This window comes from Lathamus discolor, chromosome 18 (assembly GCF_037157495.1).
Source record: "Lathamus discolor isolate bLatDis1 chromosome 18, bLatDis1.hap1, whole genome shotgun sequence".
Lineage (NCBI taxonomy): Eukaryota > Metazoa > Chordata > Aves > Psittaciformes > Psittacidae > Lathamus > Lathamus discolor.
The window spans coordinates 577,607-596,077 of record NC_088901.1 but is presented as its reverse complement, the minus strand read 5'-3'; the positions used below and the strand labels follow the sequence as shown (position 1 = coordinate 596,077).

At 48.3% G+C, this 18,471-nt stretch overlaps 1 protein-coding gene across 2 annotated transcripts in view; it reads left to right on the top strand.

Moving 5' to 3' along the window:
* CSMD2 (CUB and Sushi multiple domains 2) overlaps positions 1 to 18,471 on the top strand; it is a 292,865-nt gene that overhangs the window by 215,942 nt on the left and 58,452 nt on the right. For both annotated transcript variants that reach the window (XM_065698010.1, XM_065698009.1), the window contains exons 29-38: positions 78 to 216; positions 729 to 916; positions 6,438 to 6,632; positions 7,591 to 7,707; positions 9,751 to 9,864; positions 10,001 to 10,096; positions 12,092 to 12,295; positions 13,064 to 13,188; positions 15,757 to 15,853; positions 16,822 to 16,926. In XM_065698010.1, the coding sequence (XP_065554082.1) occupies positions 78 to 216; positions 729 to 916; positions 6,438 to 6,632; positions 7,591 to 7,707; positions 9,751 to 9,864; positions 10,001 to 10,096; positions 12,092 to 12,295; positions 13,064 to 13,188; positions 15,757 to 15,853; positions 16,822 to 16,926 (1,380 nt within the window). The remainder of the gene's footprint in view (positions 1 to 77; positions 217 to 728; positions 917 to 6,437; positions 6,633 to 7,590; positions 7,708 to 9,750; positions 9,865 to 10,000; positions 10,097 to 12,091; positions 12,296 to 13,063; positions 13,189 to 15,756; positions 15,854 to 16,821; positions 16,927 to 18,471) is intronic.

Below are 18,471 nucleotides of genomic sequence, written 5' to 3'. Positions count from 1 at the left end.
TCCCTTCCTGCATCTCATCTGCTCCTTTTGACGTTTCCCTAAGACCAAGCCTCATCCCTTTGCTTGGTTGCCTTCAGCTCCCTGTGGCGGTATCCTGACGGGGCCGGCAGGAGTGATCCTGTCCCCGCAGTACCCGGAGCCGTACCCACCGGGGAAGGAGTGCGACTGGAAGCTGACCGTGTCTCCTGACTATGTCATTGCCCTGGTATTTAACATGTAGGTACCTGAGACCTGTCTGGTTCCGTGGCTGTGGCTGCCTGTGGGGACCGGGAGGGGATACCAGTGGGGGGGGGTACAGCCTGGGTGAGCTGGCTCTGCACGGGGGTCCTTTCCTCTCTGAAGGAGCCAAACCTGGTAGGACCGTGCCATCATCCTGAGTAGTCTGTTCTCAGACATTACCATAATTTAGGGAAGATACACATGTTTTGACTGCGGCTCCTTTTTGATACACACATGGTTTTTGCAGAACGTAACCATGTAACTGGTGCAGCACAGGAAGCCTCTATAGCAACACTGCCTTATGCTTTGTGCTGCTGACTGCATCACCAGTCTGTGATTCCTTACACGTGGAATGGAGGCGGAAATGTCCTGCACTGAGCTGAGGAGCTGTCTGGAGCAGAAGCAGTCTCTCAGCTCTGTGGCTGTACCCATCAGGACCATAGTCTGTTGTTCTCCAGGGGCTGCAGTAGTATGCTCATACTTCCAGCACTTTTCCTTTGGTTTTGCAGCTTCAGTTTGGAGCCTGGCTATGATTTCCTTCATATCTATGATGGACCAGATTCACTCAGCCCCCTGATTGGAAGTTTTTATGGCTCCCAACTTCCCGAGAGGATAGAGAGCAGCAGTAACAACCTCTTCCTCGCCTTCCGAAGTGATGCATCAGTCAGCAACACTGGATTTGTTATTGACTACACAGGTAAGAGCTGTTCTGGGGTACTCCTGGCCCTGAATGCTGCCTCAGCAAACACATGGGGCTTGACCTGCCAAATTCTCAGGTTAAACCACCTCACTGAACCAAACGAGAGCAACTCTAGACACTGTGGAAGCCTCTCTTCAGGCAGCCTGCTTTGCTACCACCACAGCTGGCTAAGAGGCATGGGAATTAAAACTGGGAGTTGCAGGGAAGGGCATCCTGCAGGCTGGCAGAAGAGCCAGGGCACCAGGTAGGTAAGTGCAGCGTTAAAGGACTGTTACGTGGCTGCGGATCAGTCACATGTGGCTGCTTCTTTGTGGGGCTTTCATTAACACAGAAGAAAGTTGCTACATCATTTTTTCTTTCTTATTAAAGACAAAGAAGGGAGCTTCTCCAGAAAACAGGTATATGTGCTGTATTCTTGTTCCACACTGAAGTTAGATAGTTCTGTCTTTAGTGAGCAGAATGTGCTGCTTCAGTGCAGATTTGAGCTTTTGGAGCACTGGAGTGTGCTGAACTGTTAACTGGTTATTAGGAATGCTCCATATTGCCATGGATTTAAGATTTATTTATAGTGGCAAAAGCTGCTTTGTCCAAGAAGAGGGGGTGCAGACATACATATCCAGTATGGGATCTCGGTCTCAGTTCCTGATACCGTCATTCAGGAGTGTTCCAAGCACAATTGCGTGGCTGTATCTAGAGGTGAGGGTCACGGAGGTGGATACTCAGAGCTCTTGAGTCAGTGGAGCTCTTCTGAAATCTGTGAGGTTTGCTTCACTGAAGATTCTAAAGCATCTACATAAAAATTCAGTAATAACTCATAAAAGGAGCAGAATAGCTCACAGCGGTGTCAGAGCAGCGGCTTGGTTTTGCCTTCCTTGCTTGAGGAGGAGGTAAAACATTGTGTGGCTTCAGCAGTAATGGTGAGAGACAGGGGATGTGGTTGGAGTTTTCCCTGGGTGCTTTTAGCTTTCTGTCAGTGGAGCAAGCTGAGAAGTGACAGACCTGGCACTGCTGCTGTGGGAGATGGGGGGAAAAGGAAGGCTTTGGCAGGTATGTTCGTGTTTGTGCCTAGGGTAGGTGGAAGAGTGGAGGTGTTACAAACCGTACTAGAAAATGCGCTCTGAAAAGCTGAATCTGATGAGCTGGGATTATACAGAATGGAGAAAAGGATTGACTGGGGAGAAAACAGGGCTGGAAAGAAATGGTTCTTGCAGCCTGCTCTGGCCTTTATGAACTAGCTTGCGGTATGGGAAAAAAACATTGATGGCTTCAGCTGTACTGGATGTGTGCCACTGTGAAACATGGCTTTGCATCGTGGTGTACACTGTGAAACAGGCTGTTGAGTCTTGTTGGCCCAACTGTGTGCTGTGGGAGCAGTAATAACCCGTGATGGAGAGCCGATGGGCTGCTGCTGCTTTTTCTGTGTATTGGGGCAATTCTCTCTTCCCATAACCTTGTTTCCAGTCTGTGGTTCCTGCTTTTGGATTTACCTGACCAGAGGTTAAAAGATAATGAAATGGCAATTCCTCTCAGTTACCCTGAAAAGATGGAATTCCCTCTAGCAAAGTTAGGAAACGATAGGACTGTGACTGTGAGCATTGCTTAAGAGTCAAGAGATTAATGTCCTTCTGCTGTCATTAGAATTCATTTTACTAAAACTGGAGTCTTTGGTTTTCTGCTTTTCCACTTTGGGTAGCCAGAAAGTCTTTAACAAATGAAACCTCATCAGGGTGGTTGCGAGGTGCCTTTTTCTCCTCACCGCTCCTCCAGTGCTGGTTGTTTTATTAAGATGTTTTATGTCTTCGTACACTGATACTGTCAGATGGAGACGGCACTTTGTTAGCAATGTAAAGGGCAGGCCGTTGTTTGGGGAGCTTTTCCCAAGTTATTCCCCCCTTATGTCTTGCATGTGTTGAGGACCTTTGCCATGAGCACAGAAGTGGCTCCAACCCCGTCAGTTGCTGCCTCCATCTGAGCAGCTCACCCTGATGGGCTGGTGCTGAGTGGGCCCCAAGGTGCACGTGGAGGTTTGGTGCTCATGCTGGGGGCAGAGGGTAAGGAGGAGTTTCCAGGGTGGACACTCCAAAGTGAGAGGTTTCCTCATGCATTTCAGTGCTTCCTGTTGCAGTGGTGGGCCAGAAGCGAAGAGGCGTGAAATTGAAAGCAAATGAAGCAAAACTGATTACTTTTCACCCTTCCAAAGGAATGGAAAAAACCTAAAACAAACCCCAAGCCTTATTTCAAATCCATTCTTATTTCCTCAGAACTATTTTGCCCATCGTTAGCTTATAAACATACATTCAGGATTATTTATGGGTTATTTAAGGTACAAATTCCCTACGGAAACACTGTAAAATCCATTGCAAAGCAAGCGGTTAAAAAATACCCAGCACTGTTTGCTGTTAAAACAGTCAGAAATGGGAGATGATGCTTGATCCTAGAACGGTTTGCATTTGAAAAACAGGTCAGGCCTTTGGAAAAGGTGTTCCATGGAGCTGGAAGAAGTCAGAGCATGCTGGGCTCCTGGCCAGCTGGTGTGGAGTAGCCAAGTTGCTTGGGGTGCCCAGGCTACACCTGGACTTTAAAGCCTGACGTAATTTGTCCTGTCTTCAGTATAGATGTCTGTTGGGCAGGACTGTCTTCTAGACAGTTTCTCTTGGGGTTGTGTAAGGCTTAGCTCTCAATAAAGCCTTCCGCATGTTCTCAGTTATGGAGTTTATGATGCACTTTGCAAACAACAGCTCTCGGGTGAAGCTGTTCTCGAATGTGCAGGTGAAAGCCTGCCCTCCTGGTCTAGGAGCTTACACAGGCTTTGAGTTTTCCTTGGGAAAAGAGAGGGGAAGCACAGGAAACGCTGCTTTCTGTGGACTAATGAACCGGTTCTCGTGGCATTTTTGTCCTGACTCTTTTCTAAACATTTGGCAGCCTGGATCCATGATAATTGGGACATCAGAGTAAAGTCCTTGATTTCTGAAGTGTCTGGGTGGAAATAAAATGTTAATTCTAAATGGGCAAGCTGTGCTGTACTCACTTCATAGCCTCATAAATCAAAGGCTGGGGAAGCTATGGCTTTCCCGCGTCCCTCTATGAGTCTTTTGCAGTCACCACGCAACCAACAACTTCTTTAAAGTTGAGCTCCTGCCTCCATTTGTAGCCCACTGCTGAGGATCATCGGGGCAGCTCATCTGCAGAGGAGTGCTCAGCTGGAGACGGGTAGGACTAGTGTCAGGATGCATCGTCCTCCGAGGTGAGCGGTGTCCCTGAAGGCACAGACCGTCAAGGGAGCAGAAGCAGTCAAGAATGAGGAAAACCCAACCAAAGCAGTGGGGCTGCTGCTCAGCAATCAGCCCCCAGCCCTTTTCAGGAGCTGGCAGTGACTTGAGCACGCAGTGTCATGATTTTTCAAGGCAAATGCAGAGGCTGAGATCAAGCACATGGCTGAGGCATTTGACAGCCGGGTGGGAGGCTGACTGACAAGTTGAAGCCACATCAACTTGGTAGATGAAAGGCAGTGAGACTGTTCAAAATAACACGAGGGGCATGAAGTGGTCAGAAGGAAGCCGTTGGGTGCAGCTTTTGTATGGAAGGGTCTGAAAGTGGGTATTAGTAATTCAGAGAAATTAAGGCTTGGGGATTGAAAACATGTTTTGGACAAGCAGACGAAGCGTTTACACTTGCAAATGGCTTTTGTGCTGCAGTGGCTTCCGGGCCATGTAGCCGACTGCTCATCTTCAGGGCCGTGGTTGACTGATGCCCAGAAGCAGTTTGTCACCTCCATGGGCTGTGATGGTCAGTCCGCACTGGGTATTCCAGTGACTTGCAGTAATGGTAAAGTCTCACTTCTCCAGCTACAGCCGGTGTCTCACAAGCGTGAGGATAAATGAGGAGGGAATGTGTTCATCTGAGCTCACCAGAGAGCCAAGGGCTTTGCCTCCTGATGCTATGACTGAAACAAGCTTTCTGGTCCTGATACCTTAACTCATAGTAATCAAGATTTCTCTTCTGTGTCTAGCTGGTGTCTCAGCAGGACCTACCATCAGATCCCGCACAAGAAATAGTGGATACAAGTATCTGTTGAATTCTTTTGTCTTAGAATATCATTTTTCTCCATCATGTTCCGAGTATCAGAGCTCTCTTTTGAGTGCTGTGGTAGTTACACTTCTAGGCATGTGTGTGCCTCTTCCCAGGATCAGATAAATGGGAACAGGTTGTTATTTGGTTGGAGAACAGGGTTGGTTGCCCAAAGTTCATGCACCAGGACACCACTGACACAGAGGAGAGCCCAGGGCTTCACGATTTAAAGTCTGGTGGTGCAAGTATGTGATGCTCTGTGAGGGGCGCTGGGGGTTGACCAGCCTCTGGCACTGGTGTTCCAGGCAGACCCAGTGGCCTCGCTGCTGCAGCTCAGGGTAGCTGTTCCTGGTGGAAACATTTCGCATCCTTTTGTGCCCTCTGCACCTGGTGGCACAGCTCTTGTGTAAAGGGAAGCCTAGAACTAAGCCTGTTTCTCACTGCAAACAAAGACACAAAAGCAAGATGCGGGGTCTTTTTCTGTTTTCTGTTTCTCCTTCCACCCTTTCCCCAAATACTAAAAGCCCATGATTTAATGCTTAAACACATTCTAATTGTTCACAGACCCACTGCTCTCAGAAAAGCCCTCATCTTTAATGAGCAATTTCCAAATGACAAAAGAGCAGGATTAATCAAAGCCTCTAATTATATTTCATGCAGGAAAAAAAAAAAACCCAAAAAGAAAAAAGAGAAAAAAGCCCTCAGAAGAAGGGAAGCAAAACCCAAGTCCTGACAGCTCTGTAGTCTTTACTGGAATTTTCATATGTAAATGGGGTTTTTAACTCTGCAGGGCATAGTGAACAGAGAGAGAAATGTCTTCATTTTGTCTAACTGCTTGTAATCATTTTGCCATAATTGCAGCCACGTTGCACATCTGGAGAGTCAGCCAGCTAGCACATGGCACGATGTATTTCCATGGCAAGAGCAGACAGCTCCTAGACACAGGAATGATGGGTGCCAAGGAAGTAACTTGAACAGATGTGGCACATCTGAAATATGTTTCATGTTCAATTTGTGTTTCTGTGCCCTGGTTTGCAAAGTTCCTTGCAGCCTCTCCCCTGTGCAAGGAAGGGAGAGCAAGTGTTAGGTTGTTAAATGGAACCTTTGCCTCGTCGGTTGGGTTTTGGGTGCCAGTAATTGTCTGTGAACTGAAGCTTTCCTTCTTGGAAGTGCTCTTGTGCTGGAGCTGAGCACCAGGGAAAGGTCTGGAGCAGAATCTCACCCATACAATTCCCTAGATTCAGCAGCGTGAAACCTGAGCTCTTCATGCTTGAAATCTAAGCTCTTCAAATCATGCTTGAAATCTGAGCTCTTCAGAAATGGTGCTAGTCTTTATGATATACGTGAGATTCCCAGATGAGAAAAGCCAAGGACCATGTCATTGACCAGAATTCTAGAGTAGCTGTATCAAATCAGTAAAGATCTTGGCCATTCCAATCCTCTCTTGCAGAGAACCCCCGGGAGTCGTGCTTCGACCCTGGCTCGATCAAGAACGGCACCCGCGTGGGTACGGACCTGAAGCTGGGATCCACCATGACCTACTACTGCGACGGTGGGTATGATATTGAAGGGGTCTCCACACTGACGTGCATAATGGGAGAGGATGGAAAACCCACGTGGAACAAACCTCGACCTACCTGTACAGGTAAAGTCCAAGGGGAGACAGTGAGTAAAGAATGATTTACCTGTCTCCAAGTACTTCAGCAGTTTGCCCTCATCAAAACTGTGATGTTAATTTTGCACAGAGCTGCTTGCAGAGGGACAGAGGGGGTTTTCTCAGTGTTCTATGACTTTTTAACACCCAGAGGGCAGGAAGAGCTGACTTAAGTGAGGTTTCTTCAACCTTCTTTTGAGAGAGACAGAAACCTGGACACAGCAGATTATGTGCATGGCAAATCCTGTGTCCTTAGTGCAGGGCAGGATTCAGGAAGTCACTTCAACATTTGCTTAACCTGATCCCTTCTAATCAAAGCCCTGAAGCGTGTTCTTTCCTGAGCAGGGTCAGAGATTATTGAGAAAGCAGAAAGTATTTTCTTCTTAGGGCTTCTGTGGTTATTTTGTTTTGTTTTCTGCCTTAATGAGAAAACGGTTAAAGTGATGGATTTGCAGTCAGAGCTTAAGCTGAGAAGTGAGTCAAGAGATGGCTGTCAGTCTGTGCTGATTGGAAGAATGAAACCTCTGCCTTGAAAAGGTGCTGGCGGGGGGGACACGGTCCCTCTGGAGCCAGGCTGAGAAAGGGAAAAGCATAGGAGCCACTTCTGACGGGTCCTGAGCTTTGAGGTTGTGTGGAGAGCAGTGCAGATCGCACATTCATCTACACCACCATACACAGCATCCCTCAGCATTGGCAGGGTCTTGCTAATGAAGTGTGAAGCAGGCGTGAACTCAGCTTAAGGATAAGCTTTCTTTTCCTTAATAAGAACTTGCAGTGAGAGCTGCAATGCCCAAAGCAAGGGATCGATGGTGGCTGGGGCAGGTGCCGGTGCACAGCACTGCAGGGCATGGGAGGGCGCATCTCAAGAGCAGCAGGAAGAAGGCTGGTGTTTCATGGATAGCTCGGGTACGGGCACACTCGGGAATCTCTTCTCGCCTTTCTCTTCCAGCACCCTGTGGTGGTCAGTACACAGGCTCGGACGGCGTCGTCCTCTCTCCAAATTACCCCCAGAACTACACCAGTGGCCAAGTGTGCCTGTACTTCATCGTCGTGCCGAAGGACTACGGTACTGGGCTTTGACCACTGTTCTGCTCTTGTGCAACTCCCTTGTTCAGTTGGGTTTTAACAAAGTGGGTAGAATAAGCACATCTGTAAATGGGGATAAGGGAGATTGGAAAATAGCAAGTAGCACTATTGGATGCTGTTTATTCTTTGTTGTAGTCAGGAGGGATAATGGGAATTTTCTGAATTAAAAAATCTATTCAGAAAAACCCACCGAGAACAAAGCCACCATCCTGTGCTTCCCCTTCCGGTTCCTGCACCATACCCACTCATAGAGTTCAGCAAAAAACGATTCGTGGTAGTTAATGCGGGCAGCACTCAGAGGACCTCTGAGAGTACAAAATGTGTCTACCATAAACACACACTAAGCACGGTGCCAAAGAATCTGTGCTGGGACGCCCGTGTAAGTGTAGCTCTGTGGGTGTGCAGCTAAGTTTTGGTTCTAAATAGTATGTAAATTCCATTCTAAACCCAGATCCAAACAAAAGCCAGCTCCATTTACATAGACTCTCATTCTTACAGACTCCAGTGCTGTGTCATTTTGGTCAGAGCTGAAATACAAGAGTGATCGATGCTCTGTAAGCCTTTGAGGCAGCTAGCTGGATATTAATAATGGTTAACATATTTTCTTGTTTGAAGGGAATTTAAAGTTCTTAAAAGCACTTGCACTGACAGCTCTGGCAGGTGAAGGTCTCTAAATTCTCTTATTTGATCCTGCTGCTCAGTGCACTGTATTGATCTCGTCAGTCCCTGGGGTGTTTTCAGTTGTTTGTGATTTCCTTTGCTACAACAGCGAGGTGTGAAATGAGGATACCGTGTTCAGACATCGGTTATGAACTCCTTTCACTCGAATTCCCTTCTGCCTGCATGCATCCAGGTTCCATTCCTCAAGCTAAGTGATGAAATACTACACTGCTCTCACACCTAACCTGTTTTACTATACCTGATCTTGATACTGTCTTAAGAAACATGATAGCTAGAAGGATAGACAGTCTTGATCTGCAAGTTTGACTTCTGCCTGCAGAGGGATGAGAGCTAAATTAGCTTCTCTTTTCCACCTGCTACCTTTCAATAGCTCCATTAAAAGCAAGCAGGAAAACCATTAGTAGTGAATGGTACGCATTTCCCATGGCCTTCACTTCTTGGGTTCTGCGTACAGCAGGCATCAGGGTGTGCATCATCACTTGTTCAGTGTTCCCAACGTCAGCGCTGTGCTGGAAACCTGAACGTGCAGAAAGCAAATGGTGGATGTTGAATTTCACCGCAAGAGACCTCTCGGCTTGGGAATCTGCAACTGGGCACTTAGAACTTGAAAATGCAAAGCTAGGGGAGGAGAGGGCAAATCTTCCAAGTGCGGATCTGGGAGGAAATAAACCGTTGTTATATTCTGAAAAATAAATAGGTAGAGTCTCCTTGCTCCGGCTAAAAAGTGCTTTAATCCTCTCATCATTTTCTCCCTTTTATAAGCTCTGCCTGCTCCTGGCTGCTTTTACAGCATGTGCAGTAAGGCGCAGAGCAGGGCTTCCTCCTTTGCAGTCTGTCTGGACAGGCTTAGGAGCCACTGGTAATGAAACTGTGAGTGTCCTCCTTCCCTAGCAGCCATCCTCCCCAACCAGAGAGCTTCAGTCTAGACATTCAAGTTCTTCAGGACAGGGATTATTTTGTTTGTGTCTTATGCAATGCCTAATCCAGGGGGGGCCAGCTTCATGACAGAGGTTCAATACAAATAAGGAATAATAATTAGCAGTTAGTGAAATTATATACCTTGTGTTATGTAGGCAGACAAATGGAATCATTCACAGAAGAATCCCTTTTGGCCTGTGAATCAGTGTTAAAGCATCCTGGCAAGTGAACATGGGGGAGGCTGGTTGCTGCTTCTGTTATGCCTACTTTTGGATAAATAAAGGGCTCCCATCTTCCAGGGCTGTCAGTCAGGCCCTTCTTATCTGTGCCAAGCTCCTGAAATAAAAGCAGCTGAAGTGCCTCAGCTCCAGGCCCTGGCTGCATGGGCACGGCCGTGGTCCTGACCATCTCCATCTCTTCACAGTGGTCTTTGGGCAGTTCGCCTTCTTCCAGACTGCGCTCAACGATGTCATTGAAGTCCATGATGGCCCCAACCAGCACTCCCGACTCCTCAGCTCCCTCTCAGGCTCTCATACAGGTAGGGAACGTGTCCCTGTTGCTGCTGGGAAAAGCAGGCTAAGAACACAGGCTGCCGTTTAACACCTTGCTTTGTGAAAGCTTTGTGTGTAGCTAATGCTGTAATCTCTGTCTCGTGTTTTATCTCTTCTCATTAGGTGAATCGTTACCGTTAGCTACCACCAACCAGATTCTCATCAAATTCAGTTCCAAGGGTCAGTCTACAGCCAAAGGTTTTCATTTTGTCTACCAAGGTGAGTACAGTTGTTCTGGAGATGTCCTCACACTGCTCAAACATACAGTGATACCTCAAAGCATCCTGGACTGCTTTCGATGTCTGTGGGTCTTTGCACACGTTGTGTCTGAACGGGAAGTATCACAGGAGATGAAGATTATTGGGACTGTCTGGCTGCTGTAGGTGCTTCGTATTCAGACGTTCTGTTTTCACTCTGCCTCAACCCTCGCACATCGCAGGATTGGTATCAGAAGTATCTCGTTGAATCATGCCCTGAGTACACACGGAGTTCTTGAGACGTAGACGCCAGCAATTTTTCCCAGTGGTGTTTTAGCACATTGCTCAGTGTAAGCAGCTGAACACTTGTCTAGCAGCTCCGTAAAATCCTTCCTCCGGCATGTCACAGGCTTAGCCCTCCTGCTGTCAAACTTTTGCCCCTTGATCCTTCTCAGTAACAGCTTGCATGGCATTGAGCAAGTCCCACTTAGAGATTTGAAAGTAGTAAATAGAAAGTGATGCACAGAGTAGTGGGAAAACAGAAGGGCTTTCTCACCCACACGCTCTGTACCGCTGTCTGTGGTTCAGCCCAGCTTCTGCACCCACATTACTGTCGAGTGGGGACAGGCAGCAGGGGCAACCTGTGCCTTCTCCAGAAGCAAAGTGAAGGATGGTTTGGGTTTTAGTGTCCAGAGATAAGTTCCCTTGAATTTCTGCCTAATTATTGTAAAACAACTGTAGTTCCGATAGTTATCTTTAAATAGATTTCAGCAAAGCAAAGGTTTTGATGAAATCAGTAAAGATTACCTCCTCCCTTCTGCATGCTAATTATGAGGTACACAGTCTGCAGTGATTACTGCAGGGAAAGCAGGAGTAAAAGAGCGAGCCAGTGCTGGTTCAGCTCTGCCTGGCCGGGCTCTGATGCTGTTTACTCTCATTTTTACACAAATGAGGAGTTTCATCTCCCAGAATTCTCACCCATCCAGTGATGCACAGCGGGACAAGCTCCCCCAGGGGGAAGGAATTGGAAGCCCAAAGCAGCCCGAGCTGGAGAGCGGAGCTGCAGGGTCAGGCATGATTCTTCCCATGGTTTGGAAAGAGGCCAAGCACACCCAAATGGCTGAGCTGGGGTTACCTGAGCAGGGGACAGATCCATAAGTGTTTTGGCTATCTTGGATTTGCTTCTTCACAAGTGGCTCCCTGATCTGTGCCATGCCTTTGACAGTGGGGTTGACATTCATCTCTGCATCAAATTAAAATCAAGGAGTACAGCTAATGTGCTCATCATCTCCATGTTTTTTCCCTCCCAACAACTCAGGCGTTAAACACTAGTAAATTATGAAGCAAGAGAAGAAGATGAATTCATTTCTTAGCAATAGACATTTCTTTGACTCGTTTTTCAGATATCAGAGGCTCCGTTTCTTTCTTTGACTGTAGTTTGCAGAATTGAACAGGAGTGCAGGCAATTTCAACAGCTCGCGATGCAGCATCACAGCTTAAATTCCCCTTTTCTTGCTTTTACCTTTCTCATCATGAAGGAGATTGTTTAAAATTGATGTCCGTTACAGGAATGAGGCTGGGTGAGCTGAGAAACCTGAAGGGTTTTCTGCTGAGGCTCTAGCATTGTCCAGCAAACCAGCTTTTTGGAAAGTCACTGCTGAAGACCTTGGTTTCCCTGTTTAGAAGCAACCTTTCAGATGTGATTGTAGGTTTCCAGAAGACAAATAGCCCCATCTGAGAAAGCGTGCATGGTTCTGTAATGTTCTGGCTGCTTTGATTTCAAGTATCACTTGAACTGACAAAAGTTTGAGTGAAACGATGCTCATTTCTTCTCAGTGGTCATGTTTGGATTCTGCATCCCTGTGGGTTCAGGTAGAATCAGGTTGCTGGGTTGCCAGCGGGTGTTTAATTTTGGCACTTAGCATCACCAGAACGTTTGCGCTAACTGGTTCTTCGGTTTTCTTTCTGCTTTGCCGCATCGCACCCGCCTGCTGGTCCCTCCCGCCTGCATCGCCAGCGGTGCCGCGCACCAGTGCCACCCAGTGCAGCTCCGTGCCCGAGCCGCGCTACGGCCGGCGCCTGGGCAGCGACTTCGCGGTGGGCGCAGTGGTGCGCTTCGAGTGCAGCGCTGGCTACGCGCTCCAGGGCTCCCGCAGCATCCAGTGCCTCACCATGCCTGGCGCGCTGGCGCAGTGGAACGTTTCCGTACCCACCTGTGTGGGTAGGTATCCTTGGGATCTGGGGCTTGTTCTGTGGGCTTCAGCCTGGAGAAGAGAAGGCTCCTGAAGGGGAGACCTGAGAGCAGCTCCAGGGCCTAAAGGGGCTGCAGGAAACCTGGAGAGGGGCTTGGGACAAGGGCCTGTAGGGACGGGCCAAGGGGAATGGCTTGAACCTGCCCGAGGGGAGACTGAGCTGAGCTCTTAGGCAGAAGCTCTTCCCTGGGAGGGTGCTGAGGCGCTGGCACAGGGTGCCCAGGGAAGCTGTGGCTGCCCCATCCCTGGCAGTGCTCAAGGCCAGGTTGGACACAGGGGCTTGGAGCAAGCTGCTCCAGTGGAAGGGGTCCCTGCCCGTGGCAGGGGTTGGAGCTGGAGGAGCTTTGAGGTCCCTGTGGATGAACAAGGGCAGTTAACCCCAAATGTCAGGCAGGGACCTTTTAATCTAATATTCATTGTGAGATCTGGGACAGCATCTGGAATAAATCAGATCTGTCTGAAAGCTGCTTTCACCTTCTTTGGAGGAGAGCAGTTCCTAAAGAACCGGTCTCATGGGCTGATGAAGAGAGTGTTCTCCGCAGCTAAGGACCACATGCTCCTGGTGTTAGAAGTTGTATGAGAGAGTTACTAAAAAGGGGATTATTCGTACAAATCTTGCCCTTAAATCATGAGCCAGCTCTGGTTGCTTTCTTGTCTGTGGACAGATGTTCTAAAGAGAATGTTTTTAGCATAAAGCCAAGTCCTTCCTCTTCCAAATGGTCCTTTGCTTATTGCAGTGCCGTGTGGTGGGAATTTGACTGAGCGCAAAGGAACCATTCTGTCCCCTGGCTTCCCAGAGCCGTACCTGAACAGCCTCAACTGCGTGTGGAAGATAACAGTCCCCGAAGGAGCAGGGATACAGGTACGGGGTCAGCAGCTGTCACTGCGGCATGGGCTGGAGAGGAGAACACACAGTGTCTGGTGCACCTAAAGAGGCCACGTGTGATGAAGTTACTGCTCCTCACAGGAAAAAGACCAGTTGAATGTGCAATCAGGCATTCATTTGTACTGTGAGTGCTAAAAGTGGGTAATATTTCAATGGATATTTGCCTCCTGGAAGCACTCTCAGTGGGAGATGCACTGGAGCTGTGTGGCTGTTCCGGTGTAACAAAATAATTGTGGTATTTTGGGCATATATCTCTATACCACTTAATTATGCAATGTTGAAAGCAATGTAAGCGACACCAAGGCAGAGTTGCTTGCTCAGAGTGCCTGTGTGGATTTGTTATGCCAGCAGAGTTGCAGCAGTATGATTATACAATTACTGCTTTGCTGTTCATTGTCTCCAGGTAAATGAGCTCTCTCTTCAGGTCTTTTTGTGGTCCTTATCGTTCCTCTGCAGAAAGAGTTCTGCAAGAGGATGCTGAGAATTAAGTCCAGCATCAGAGACCAAACCTGAGATAAAGTCCCCATTCAGCACATACGTGCCTTGTCCTCACAGAAAGCGTCTCACCCTGCGTTATGCTGATGTTGGTTGACACACAGGAGATGGACTCTGTAATGGGTTCATTCACTCCACAGGCCTCATTATCAGTGGGTTTCTTTCTTCTTTACACCACTTTGCAAGGGTTGTTCATTAAGTGCTTTAATTTCTCTATCATGGATTCAGCAAATGGATTTGTAGGTGGGTGCCTCCCTCTGCAGCACTCACAGCTGCTGGCATGCAGCAGTTGTGTTTCTCTCAGTGGTTTCATTGAAACATCACTTCTGCCTTGCTGGATTACAGCTCTGCTGTCCCAGACGGGGAATCTCAGCTGGTGCCACCATCACCGCTCCTGAGCAAGGCCTGAACTTAGGTCTGGGATGGGCAGAACTGGTCCAGCAGCACTGGGGGCTTCACAGTGAAGCAGCTTGAAGCAGCTTGAGCCCTGTGCCAGGCTTTTGCCATGTCCAGTCCATCAAATTCTGCTCTTTGCTTTTGAAGCAATTAAAAATAGAGTTTTCGAAAGCCTCACTGCTCGCCATCGATACTTTCCTGTTCATCTGAAATTTTAGCTGTTCTCAAAACTCGCAAGCAACAAGAGAATCCATTGAGCTCAGCCAAACCTTGGACTGGTTGAGGCAGTTTGCAAGGTGCTTGGGACTCCTGGGATCAGGGGCTGATAATTCACTGAATTTTTAAAGGGATGTAAATAGGTGCCTGTGCTCTGCACTGCCGTGTTCTGAATGGTGCCCTGGCTGCCACGTAGCCCACGGGTCTATGTGACGAGGGACCTGCCACCCCTCAGCTCTGCCCTGAGACGTGGGCCGGTCGCAATCACAGCAGCTTCTGACCCTGGGGCTTCCACTGGAAGTCTTCTGTGGGGGAAGAAGGCATGGAAAAAGGGATTGACCCCCAGGAAATGAAACAGCTGTAGTGAAGCCCTGTGCAGGAGCTGTGGGTTGGGGATCAGCCCAGAGGCAGGGTGATGGCCACCATGGAGCTGGACCCACTGCGTAACCCACCCCGTTCCCATCGGCTCTGCTTCCCGGTCACCTGCGTTTGTGTGCAACATTCTTGGGTATTAGATCCTAATTTAAGCATCAGTTTACCCTCATTTTGTACAACAATTAAAGGTTAAACAACTGTAAATCAGAGGAGGAGGTGAAATTAAAGCTTTCTTGGTAGCGGTGAGTTACTAGCAGGAGTTTTATGTAATGAGTGTACGAGCCAGCACTTCTGCCATGAATTATTCATCCCTGTAGCAAACCTTCCTGAGTGAATTAATTTATATACACGGCAGTAAATAGATGCAGATCCCTTGTGAATCCACATGTCAGACTAGAATTAGGACCTTAAAAATGTTTATTCCGTTGAGTTGTGAGGGGGGAGGAGAATAAATAATTTAGGAAATGTAAGAGCAAACAAAATGCACAATCTCAGTCCACGTTCTCTTGCAATGATGTAAATCACAGTAGGGGTGTCATTATGAGTTATACAGGGGGAAAGGTATTGACTTGGTCAGTGTGATCAGTAATGGCTCGGGGGGGGCACTGCAATTTCAGCTAGATGAACTGCACTTATTTTGGTGGGGGGGAAAAGACTTTGCAGTTCTGCTTTATTATTCAGAAGAAACCAAGGAGGAAAAAGGTTAAAATGGCAGAAGTAATGGAGTTGAGGGGTTTTACTACATGTTTAAATATGTATTTTTTCTTTGCTGTTTAGCAGGGCAAATGCAAGAGGGACATTTGGAGTGCAGGAGTGAACACAGGGTGAGAGCACTGCAGGAAAACAGGGAGTGGGGGACACAGAATGATCAGAGGTCAGGGTGTGAGTGTGTGTGTGCGAGTGTGTGCATGCACATGCATGTACATGTGTGTGTGCAGTCAAGGTTTGCAGGGCACTGAGCTCTTTACAGTTGAAACTCGATGATATTAAGGTCCTTTCCAACCCTACCTATTCCGTGATTCTAAGACTGCAGTTGTACTGTTTTGTCTTTTTTCTCTTTAGATCCAGGTGATCAGTTTTGTTACTGAGCAGAACTGGGATTCCCTGGAAGTGTTTGATGGAGGAGATAACACAGCCACCATGCTGGGAAGTTTCTCTGGTACGTGGTCAGCATCACGTTCGGGGAAGCCCATCAGTGCATGCTTAATTCCTATTCACATCAGCTGGACTGCAGCACGTCCCTAAAATTAAGCATATGCTTAAGTGCTTCAGAAACTTGGAGTAGATTTAAGCATGTGCCTGAAGGGAATCTCTTGCCTTGTTGAGTTGGGAATTTCTGCCTTCCTGCAGAAAATGTTGATAGAGCCTTGAACACAAAACCAATGGGTTAGATTTGGGGTTTTTTCAGAAACCCAGGAGCACTTCCACAGCCTGCAATGGGAGTTCCACAGCACTGCTGGGTTGATGGGGACAGCTCAGACCTCTGCGCTTGGCAGGGTCAGTGGTTGAAGAGCTAAAACCCACCTTTGCTTTGCCCAGCAGTGGGGTCGGTGGCTTTCAGCAAAGCAGGGATGAGCAAACAGCCCAACAGCATTATAAAACGTTCAAATAGCAGAGCCACGTGCAAGCTGATGGCCCTGGTTCTTCCTTATTTAATGAGCTGCATGTGCTACAAGTCCTTTGAGGTTGGTGAGGAGAAAGGTCGTGCACAAAGACTGCCAGGCTCTGCTCCCATTGTGCTTGTGTTTGGGATAGAGCTGCCTTGACCTGGTGCTGCAACAGCTTCCAGGGATTGCGGTGAGAGAAGGAATCAGGACCTCACAGGCGACCTGTGCTCCACCCACACTGTTCCTCATCACCGGTTCCCTTCTTGATGCTTTTCATCTGTCTGGTCTGTAAGTGGTGAAACTTCACATGATGAAATTCAGCAGCAGGCTTTGAAAAGGCCATTGCAGAGAAGCCTTGGGTATTTCTCAATTGGCCTCATTAGAACCTGATGAAAACCAAGAGAGCTTGTTAAGTTAAAGGACTTTCTGTACTCAGCCTCTTCTGCAGCTAGTCTCCGAGGATATGGAGGAGGAAAAAAGAATCCTCTTCAGTATCTCTGTGCGCCTCTTGTTTTTCCAGGAACTACAGTGCCTGCGCTGCTGAACAGCACTTCAAACCAGCTCTATCTGCATTTCTATTCGGATATCAGTGTCTCCGCTGCTGGCTTTCACCTGGAATACAAAAGTAAGAGCAATTCAGCCTTGATCTTGCAGTTCCTCTGAGTGATGGGGTAACGGTTATGGAGCCATTGCCTTGTAGAACTGGAAGCTGTTTAGTGGGAAAGGGGTGGTGAGCTTTAAGGCCCATGGTTACGTGGTTCTCTGCTCCTGAGTCGCAGAGAGGAAGTGAACATTAAATCGATAATCAAATAGACACAGTAGAGGAGATGGAGGGGGTCATGGAGCGACCCTCATCCTGCTGCTGATGCACTTTGAGGCACCTGTTTGGTTTGTGTGTTTTGGGGCAGGAGAGTTGTGGAGGATGAAGTATGAAAAATTCATGGGGAGTTTTCCTGTTCAACACAGCGCTGTAATCTGTGCTCGGGAAGCGCCTGAAATGCTGCTTGCCAGAGGCTGGGAGGGACTGCCTGCTCTTTGCATTCAGTATCAGTCGTTGCTGGACACAGCATGCAGAGCTAGACAGATCTTCATATGATAATGCCAGCTGGAAGGGACCTCAGAGGTCATCTCATGGAGCCTCCTGCTGAAAGCAGGGTCAGATATAAGATAAAACAAGATTACTCACTTTACACATCTTTATGCAGTCTGTGCTTGGAAAAACTCCAAGGATGGAGACTGCAAAACACTGGGCAGCCTTTCATCACTGAGCGAGTGCTGCAGCCCCTGGCCATCCTGGTGCTCTTCTGTTGGGCTTGGTCCACTTCATCAATGCTTTCCTTATGCTGTAGGGCACAAAACTTGGTCCAGTATTTGAGGTGCTGTCTAATGGGTGTTGGGTAGAGGAGAGGGTAACTTCTCTGTCTGCTTGCTGCGCTCCTGTCCGTACAGCCCAGGACACCGTCGGCTGAGGCTGGCTTAGATGGCATGAGCTAGATGGGAAGCTTTGAGACCAGGCTCCCGGGAGGGAGGCAGTGATGCCTTTCCTCCCCTCTGTTGTGCTGGACAGTTTCGTGGGTTCATCGGTATGGATTATGCTGACACCCTGACGGAATGGCAGCACTTTGCTTCCAGCAGGTCTCCGCAATGTTGCTCTCGGTTCCTGGGTGCGCAGACCTGAGAGCATCAGTTACATATGATGATATCCAGAGACTGTGTTTAAAAAAAGAACTCGTCAGTGGTAAGAGTAAAACTGGAAGACGTGGCAGGGAAGAGAGTCTCTTGGGAGCATGCTGCAGGGTTGGATAAGGATGCCAAAAATGCATTCTCCCCAGTGTCTGTGCTTCGATTCCTCCTATTGGAGCAGATGCCAATTCAGGAGAAATGTGCTACAGCCAGGCTGCAGTGGGTCGCGGTGATTGGTGGCTGTTACCTCACCAGTGGTACTGTACCAAGGGCTTGAATTATTCACACACAATGCAGCAGCAGCAGCCCCGACAGCACAGCAGAGGGTGCAGAGTGGGAGCTCCGGGCTCTTTTCAGAGCATCTGAACTGGATGTTTAGCTGGCATTCAGGAGAGAAAGCAGGCTCATGCGTTTGCAGTGTGCTGAAGATGCAGGTGTGGTGGGGCAGGAGCCAGGCTACTCCCTGGGCAGCCCTCAGGGGCTGCTT